The 8996-nt window shown below is 47.3% G+C and overlaps 1 protein-coding gene and 1 pseudogene across 1 annotated transcript; one reads left to right on the top strand and one right to left on the bottom strand.

The window, feature by feature from the left end:
• The first annotated feature begins 393 nt into the window (after positions 1 to 393).
• On the top strand, positions 394 to 2971 carry LOC119372005 (putative nuclease HARBI1; annotated as a pseudogene).
• A 1033-nt stretch (positions 2972 to 4004) lies between these two features.
• On the bottom strand, positions 4005 to 8550 carry LOC119372006 (uncharacterized). Its single transcript, XM_037642439.2, has 6 exons — positions 8343 to 8550; positions 8176 to 8246; positions 7861 to 8070; positions 6519 to 6764; positions 5652 to 5800; positions 4005 to 4933 (listed from the first exon to the last, which is right to left on the bottom strand). Exons 1-6 carry the CDS (start codon positions 8515 to 8517, stop codon positions 4516 to 4518), a joined length of 1269 nt encoding a protein of 422 aa, XP_037498367.2. The 5' UTR covers positions 8518 to 8550; the 3' UTR covers positions 4005 to 4515.
• Between the last annotated feature and the right edge of the window lie 446 nt (positions 8551 to 8996).

Consider the following 8996-nt stretch of genomic DNA (forward strand, 5'->3'; position numbering starts at 1 on the left):
CAACTCCATTGCACATGCCGATCTTCGCTTCATAACGTCACACGTCGGACCCACCATCTCGGCAAAATATGATGGGTAGAATTCCTTCCGCCTGACAGGCGCCATCGTTCAAACACACGATGGCTCGCATGTAGCAAAATCAATGACTACCACGCCGACAGACTGCAGGAAGACAGCGGTGAACACTCGTGCGCATGCTTGGGGCATACTCGTGCGCGTCTGTCGCTGTTCTCCAACATGGCAGACACCGCCAGCAGACGATGGTGCGACGGCACGTAAAAACTATGTATTGTTAATGAGAAGCAACAACCCCAGATAGCGAAAAACAAATTTTCATGCACTTACAATAGTGTATTTCATCCGCCATCTGGCGCACTGCACAGTGAACCCGGCATGGCGAAAGCAGTTCGCGACTACGGTGCTGCCCGTCTCGTACGACGAAGCAGCAATCATTGGGAGCACTATAAAAGGGTCGATTGTCATATCGCGACCCAACTGACTGTTTAAAATCAGCCTTTGAATAAGGCAGCACGCTTGACACCTTGGATGACTCTAGGATGGAAGGTGTTGAACGACGGACGTGCAGGTTGGTGGCAGAAGCTTTAGGCCGTGCCTGCCCATGTCCCCTGTCAAATTCCCGGAAAAAATTGCACGGGTCATCCTTGCCCGGCTGTTGGCCGCGCACTTCGCCAGAAGGCGCCGATTTCCTTTGAAGCAGCGTGACTTTGCAGTTTTGCTAAAGACCAAAAACGGTCGCTTATTCGAGGCGTCCATAATGGCGCACGGAAGCACGGTGATTCTTCCTTTGTTGTGCTTACCCTCCCGGGGGCAACGCAGTCGCTTAAAATCCAGGGTCATGTTGGGTAGCATCTCGTAAAACAGGCCGGTCTCATCGGCGTTATATACGTCCGGTGGTGCGTAGTTCTTCAGGACGCTTTCGAGGGTGGCTTACATCCACACGGTGATGCCGTCATTATCCGGCGAAATGGCTTCACCACACAAAACTGTCTATGCTGCTGTGGCGGAATTTGAATCTATTCAGCCAACCTACGCTGGCCTTGCAGTCATCTATGCCGAGCACGTAGGCAAAATAACGCTTTCTGCCGTACAATAAAGGCGACAATACACGCGCGGTGGTTGCGCTGCGTCACGCCAGGTTGGCTACGTCGCGCCAGGCGTATGTCCGTCGCCCTACAGTTCAACGTCGCGCAGCTGCCGCAGCTGGAGTAGCGCATGCGCAGAAGACCGTGCCGCCTGTGGTGGAACGTCGAAACAAATCTATTCGCGCGCTATCTCAGTCGGTAGCGATCACCACCGCGGACCGGACTGTTTTCTCGGCGATGGCGCGGACACAAGACACATGCCGCAAGACGAAAGATTATTCTCGCGTTGTTGGTGCGTCGTCTGCGTCGCAAGAGTAACAGGTCTCTCTACATAAGGGATATATTTGACAAGCGTCCAGAGTATGGAGAATACCACCACCTAGTACAGGAGCTTCGGCACAGTGATCCTGAATATCATTTCAAGTACTTCAGGTAAGTGACAACGTTGCTCCTTTCGGAATTGTGTAGCTCCAGCTCGGTTAAGTATGTTATACGTAACTTTCATGCATTTGTCGCACGCAGGATGACAAAGGCATCATTCAACAAGCTGCTGAGCCTTGTTTACCACAGGCTTGTTCATCCTCCAACTCACAGGAGACCCATCTCACCGGCAGAGAGGCTCGGGGTGACATTGAGGTAAAATATAGGCTGATCATATTTGCTAGAAGTTAGCCAATGCGGCCACGAGCCGACGTGCATGCATGTCTACTGTTGCTTTAGAAAATTACGCTTTTTGCTAACATGTCGCAAGAATTCGTTCCCGTAATATGCTTTTTTTTTTCGTGTTCCCTACTTTTCGTAATTTCGATGATACGGAACCCACGTATTCACCTCCCTGAACTTCCCCGTGCATGACATTAAAGTAAATACTGGTTCACGTTAACGTTTTTTTTCTTGATCGCTTATATTTCCGAAAATTTTCGCCGCGTATAATAGTGCTTCCTATGCAGCCAATATGGAGTCACCGACGAACTATTCATGCTACTGTCTGTGGTCCTATGGTGTCTGTGAAACGCTATGCAGACATTAAAGAATATAATTATGCTGATAACACTTCGGTTCAGTGTAAACATGTATGTCAAAATATTTGAAGCATAATTATATGGACTGTTCTTTTCACAACTTTGCAGATTTCTGGTCACAGGAGGGTCCATGGAGGACATTGCATTGAGCTACCGAATGCATGCTTCTACTGTAGCTAGCATACTGAAGGAGCATTACCAGCGATCTGGGACTGCTTGAGGCCCCTGGTACTCGCACGCCCAAGCACACAGAGGTGGCGCGACATAGCTAAGGAATACCATGACAAATGGGATTTTCCAAACACAGTAGGGAGCATTGATGGCAAGCATTTTGCGATCAAATGTCCTAACAAGAGTGGCTCCGACTTTTACAATTTTAAAGGTTTCTATTCACTAAGTATGCTGGCTATAGCAGACGCCAAATATAGATTTCTAATGGTGGACATCGTAGCCCAAGGCCGATATTCAGACGGTTCTTTCTTTAAGAGGAGTCGCCTCCAGGCAGTTTTTGAAAAGGGTGCTTTGGGGCTGCCATCAAATATTTCGGAGTGGCCACTTTGTTTGGTTGGCGATGCAGCCTTCCCTTTGCGGCCCTACCCTGGGAGAAAGCTGGATGATAGAAAAAAGGTCTTCAATTACCGCTTGTCGAGGGCACGCAGGTGCATTGAAAATGCTTTCGGCATTCTGGTCTCCCGGTGGCGGGTGTTTCTTGGAACGGTACAAGGCAAGCCAGAGCTCCTCAACAACATGATTCAGGCTGCCGTATGTTTGCACAATTTTCTTATGGAGGACACTGCCTACTGCCCTGACGAGTACAGCAACACGCTGTACTCGTCAGGGCAGTAGGCCATGGCAATGAGGGACGAAATAGCAGACTATTTTATGTCTCCAGAAGGTTCATTGCCGTGGCAGCTGAAGGTTGTCAGGCGATGCTAAAATCTCCTGTAAACATGCATGCATAGTTTGTACCCTCAATGTTCTCTTGCTTTATTCCTAGCAGAATACAGCACATTCGAGTGCTGTGTTTTGTAAGGCTGTATTATATGTAATACTTTGAGTATTTTTGCCGCACTGCCTTACAAGCAGATCTTTTGTGGCTTATTCATTGCTGTTTGTTTATGTGCTTGAACTATGTGCATATTTTGCTGGTTTTATACGCAGGCAATCCACCGCTTTTTATGTTACCAAGAATTGTAGTTTTCATTCTTTTTCTGAGTAATCTAATTGTTTCCCCATTAAGTTCTATTTGTAACACTCTTTTTCAAGCGCATTATTTTAAGCATTTTTGGCTCATGTGTTTTTTCTGTCATTTTTCTCTGGTGCCCCCTCACTAAAGTACCTTGAAAGAAACAAATAAAGCATTCACTTTTTTTTCGTCTTTCAACTAATCCAATGTGATTTCGGAAATGTCACCCTGACAGTTTAATTTCAAGCCCTTCCTACATAGGATTTGTTAGCAATGTACACAGGCGTCCGCTGTTAAAGGGAACATCGGAGCGTGTGGCGGCAGCTCGGCGCCACACGCTCCGATGTACTACTATACACAGTGCTCAAATACCTTGCATGTGGCAAAAGTGAAACGTTTGATAAGATGCACAATAACATGAAAAATAGGCAAAAATATCTGTCACATATTGTAAGATATTGCCACATTGGAAAGACAGACTAGAAATGCAAAACAAGTGCACTTTTTAAAGCATGTCATGCTGAAAATGCACACAAAAAACAGAATACCACTCTTAATTTAATGCAAGAAAGAGATCTTGGATAGTACTGGAACACACATCACCGAGAAAGAAATGCTTACAGTAACAGACTATGTGGTGTTCAACATACATAATGTTGTATACATATGAACAATTGTCCGTGTAGCGTATCACACTTGCATTATATCACATTTGCATTCTCTGTATTGATAACCCGGCATGGAAGCTTAGCAGGCAAAGTGTCGCTCTGCGAATAAAGATGGTTTGTGTCTGAACCTTGTGGCCGCATATGGATAGGGGCGAAATGGCAGAACACCCGTGTACTTAAATTTAGCAGCTTCATAGTGTATCACAGGCAGTCAAAATTAACTCCATATTACATTGTGCCTCATAGTGACATCATGGTTTTGGCATGTAGGAAACCATAAATTGCATTTGTATCGATTAGCTGCCTTCTAATGCGATAGCATTTAGGAATTGTTTCGCAGAATATACGGTATCGGCATTGCCCACGAGCAAAAAGAGAAGCATAACAAACAAGGAGGCAATAGGCCTTACATGATTTCCAATGCGAACATAGCACATTTACGCTATCCTGTTAACTCTTGAAAACTTCTCATTTTTAAAGTGCAGCATTACTTAAAGAAAAAAAAAAACATATTCAAGCAATCTCATAAGCAAAGTTTAACTAATGTTGATGGTGTGCACATCGTTTTCTTCCTCCATTTCTGCAATCAATGTCATTATTCGTGCTTTGCATTTCAGTGCCACCTTATGTGGCATGTTGTCTAAGCTAAGGCCTATGGATATTCCAAATGCCTCATTTTCTGACATTTTGCCGTCGAGTCTGCACAACAGCTGCTCTTCAAAGTTGTCGTTCTTCTTCCCTTTTTTATGCTTTGGTGCAGTCTCTTGTTTACCGGTTTCCGGTGGTCGTTCTGCCAATGGTGGCGGCGTTGCTGGCATTGATAGCTCCTGTGGGGAATCCATGGGACTTTCAACACCTGAGGGTGATGGCGGCGTATTTTCCATAGTTGCAAAGATGCTCTCGGCGGTCTCGCCATCATCACCATAAGTGGCTGGCTCCAGACTGCATGTCGTTCTGCAGAGAAAAGGCATATACATTGTTGCAAAGGGAAACATATGCACGACTGTCAGCTAAAAGCATACAGCTGTCCCCTTTAAATTTGGATGCATCGCTCGCTCAGAATGCCGAAGGATTATTCGGACCGATAGTATCATGTGTACACTACAATACCGCTCTACTCACTTAAAGAAAAACGGGTTTCAGAAGTCGCGTGCCAATCGCGGAGCCGTCCACACGCGGATAACTCAGCTATGCATACTTCCAATGGGACTGGCACTAGCCTTTGGCTATAGGACCATACAGTTTGTGCCTATTTTGTATAACATATGTGTGCAATAAACAACTCCAATGAGACCAGAAATTTTGAAGTATTCAGTGTTCATTTGCTATTTCGTGCAAGGATTAAAGGGACAGTTCTGTAGTACCCTGAACATTCTATGGAGGAAGAAATAAGTGGGCGCAGGCCGAGGCAAGTACAACAAACTCGTATATCTTAAGTGAACACACAAAAAAAATGTTACTGATGTTACTCCGAAAACGCAAAACGAATCACGATCGCGTAAAGGGCGCAGCAAACTCCCTCTGCTTCACTGCATGACACGATTGTGGTGTGCGCAAACCTTTATACAAGAAAGCAAAGCAAGAAACCCCGTCATCAAAACATAGTCATCTAAGTGTAGTAATATAAGCAGGCATGAATGTGATCACACAAGTTCAAAAATGCGTAGCTTACTTCCTCGGACGGCCGCAGTGTTTGTAAAAGGCCATGGACTCCGTGAATTCCCAGGCCCGTCGAGACACGTAGCCGCTGCCACTCCTTTTCGTCGCTTCTATACGCCTAGTGCACGCCGACCGAAGCGCCAGTGGTGGCGAACTTGCTCGCTACTCTCGGGGCAGTGAGCAGACGTCCGCCGTACGTTTCTACGTCGTTGTTCGTGTGTCACCGCGTCGTTCACGTTTTCGGAGTGAAATTAGTAGCGTCCGACGCATGTGTGTGGTGGCCGAAACTTCAGATATGTCAAGAACAATTGCTGTGTGGTGGGGTGCTCGAACACCTACAAAAACTCGCCCGCAACGCGGTTTTACTCGTTCCCCGTGAGGCCTCATGAACGGGAACGACGGAAACAATGGATCGCCGCCGTTCGTCGGGAAGGTGAGCCCCTTCACTATTCTCCGCGTTATTAATGCTTCGCTTCTTGCTCCCACGCTTTCGTTCTGCGATATCGGTGTTTGATGCACTCGATCATGTTGACACCGGATAGCGACGAAGGTTATCGCGGCCTGCCCATGTTTTGGTTCGGTTCGACCTTAGTGCTGAGTGCAGGCTTTTCGCTGATGTTCGACGCAAATTTACCGTGCTGAGGGCGCAGCACGGTAAATTGCTATTTTCTTCATGAATAACTCTTGTTTTTTAATTTCGTGTCTTTGCCTCTCCTCGTTTGTAATGAAGTTAATGACGCAGTCTTTTTCCGAAATTATTACAGACCGATTCTTCTTAACAGTATCTTTATTTTCGCTCGCAGGTATCTTCGATGCTAAGATTGCTTGTAAAACGTGTTGGAGAAGGTGCGACACTGTTCGCATCCTGACTAGGTGGTACAGCTGGTGGCAGTGGCACAACATCTTCTACTGCCTTGCCGAGGAAGCCGTCCAAGCATGAGCCTTTCTTGTAGGTTCCAAGAGCACGCACAGAAGGCTTGCCCCACAGCCTTGGACCACTTGTGCACGACTTGTTTTCTTCACTGTTGATGTAATGCACGACAGCGGCAATGTGTTTGCACCGGCTTCCTTTACCTGCCTTGTAGGTGCAGAGTGCATCTTGCAGCAGGAAGTCTGGTACTGACGCCTGGTAAGTAAACAAAAATATTAAAGGTTACTAATGCAGTTGCAGGATTTCCTTTCGCATGCAAGCCGTTTTGTACATCTACCATCACACTTATCCCAGAACATAAATCAAGCACAATTTGAAATCTCGTGCTCTCAGACTTTCAGTTTCCGGTAGCAGCAACAATGTACTTATTCGCCTTCCCCCTCTTTTTTTTTTTTTTTGACGATTGGTGACAGTTCGCACAATTTCACACGCAACTCGACAGGCTCTCGGGTTAGTAAGATCAAGAGCGTGCATGCCCCCCAAATGAAAACGAACATTACAAACATGCAGCACAATTGTGACCCATGAAAAACTAAAAATACTTTTGGTGCATGCTGATGATAACACAATAAAATCTTTCTCACGGATGGCTGAGACAATGCTCGCCGGCAAAACACTGCTACCGTGCCCTCGATGCAAGTAGCACAATTTGAAACCTACGCAGGTCAATAGAGCTCTAAATCAATGTAAGATATTGCAGGCATACTTAACATACATCTATGACGAAATATCGTGTAAAACATGACGAATCTCTTGAGTATCTGTGTAAACTACCGTAATTATTGTTACTTGCATCTCAACGACGGAACAAATTCCGGCCTTGCTGACATGCCTATCTAACGTGGTCGGCGCTTCTCCGCTTTTAAAGACATCGTGCGGATTCTTTCCGTAACACTAAAGCGCTAACGTACTCGCACTACAGCTTTGTACAGTTTGAAGCAGGTTAGCGAGAGAATTTCAAGTTGCTAAAACTGCAGCGGCATAGGCGGTGCGGCGCTAGCTCTCAGTTTATTCACCCGTAAGTATGGCGATTTCTATACCAGGGCATTCCATCTGCAATAATAATGCCACAACTGATTTTCTTGGTGGCACTTGTTCGGCGATGGCACGCGTATCAGCGGTAGCACGATCGCTACATGTGCCGGCCATGCAAGTTCGGAACATTTAAATATCAGTCCGCCCGTACGATGTGTATTATTAATAATAGGTACAGAAACAACATTGCAGCAAAGGTTGAACATGAAGAACAACGAGGCGTCGCATCAGTGAACAAAACAAACCGGCTACTTACCACGAGCTCCACTTCATAGCTAGGCTTTGTCACGCTGGTCTGCGGGACGCACTTGGCACGTATACGCACTGGGTTGTCCCAAATTCCGTTGAAGTCGTGCACGTGGCCACTTTTGTAGAGGGCCGCGCCTTTCCTGCAGCTGTCACCGCAGAAGTAGCTGTCAGGCACCCGAACGCAGGGAAAATCGCAGCCGCGTACTTCAGCCATCCCCTGCAGCAATGCTATGCAATGCGCCGTCGTCTGCTCGGCTCCCCGAGTGTACTGTCGCCGGCGGCCGCTAGGTGGCTTTCAGTGGCGCCTCTATAGACGGCGCACTGCGCGTATAGCTTTCAGTTCACGAGTATACCGATCCCTCAGCCGCTTCCACAGTTTCAGGCACTCATCGACTGAAACAGGGAGAACAAGACAAACAAACAGTGCACAGCATGTCCGGAGACGTATACTGCACTGACAATACACACACGTGTGTAGCATCGACACACCTTTTGAGAGGCCGGAGTAGACACGTATCTGTTCCCACGCGTTGTTTTTTCGCTCTGCATCCCGGTAGTCCATTCTTTTGGTGTCGTAGACACAAGGATGTTGCTGGACGGTGTCCAAAAACCTCTCGATTTCGGAGCCGCACAGGTCCGGCACGCTTTCTTGCGAAGATGCCATGTTCTTCTGACAGCTCGCCGAGTAGCGAGTCTCTACCTCGACGAGAGAACGCGCTAGGCGCTAACTTTCTTGGCGCGGTCGGCGCGAAATGCACTTGGTTGCATTCGGCGCAGGACGACGTCCGAGCGCGCTAGATGCCGCCGTTCGCGTCGGCGCCAGGTGCCGCCGGACTATAGAGGGTCGCGTTTTCACCAACGTAACGTCGCCATGACGCGCGCGCGCGCGCGCTACATCGGAGTGTATTGCCGCCTTAACACCGCCGTGGGCGATTATCCTGGTCCGCGTCTCCCCTAACTATGTGTAGACTGCCATGTGCACTGGCTTTGTGCACTGGCTTGGTCAGCGTCTTATGTTTCACCGATGTCTCTGGAGCTAGAGCAATGTTGTTGACAGAGAGCTCGTCCGAATTCCAAACTCTTCAGCGATAAGCAGAAACAATGTGCTAACATGAGATACCACAACATATATAAATACCTATA

Source organism: Rhipicephalus sanguineus, chromosome 10, assembly GCF_013339695.2.
Source record: "Rhipicephalus sanguineus isolate Rsan-2018 chromosome 10, BIME_Rsan_1.4, whole genome shotgun sequence".
NCBI classification, from domain to species: Eukaryota; Metazoa; Arthropoda; class Arachnida; order Ixodida; family Ixodidae; genus Rhipicephalus; species Rhipicephalus sanguineus.

Excerpts from the sequence above, each read along its gene's own strand:
- LOC119372006 (XM_037642439.2), bottom strand. The coding sequence starts at position 8,517 with ATGGCATCTTCGCAAGAAAGCGTGCCGGACCTGTGCGGCTCCGAAATC. Across the intron at positions 8,247-8,342 it reads CTACTCCGGCCTCTCAAAAG|TCGATGAGTGCCTGAAACTG; the intron begins GTGTGTCGATGC and ends TCCCTGTTTCAG. Across the intron at positions 8,071-8,175 it reads AACTGAAAGCTATACGCGCA|GGGATGGCTGAAGTACGCGG; the intron begins GTGCGCCGTCTA and ends GCATTGCTGCAG.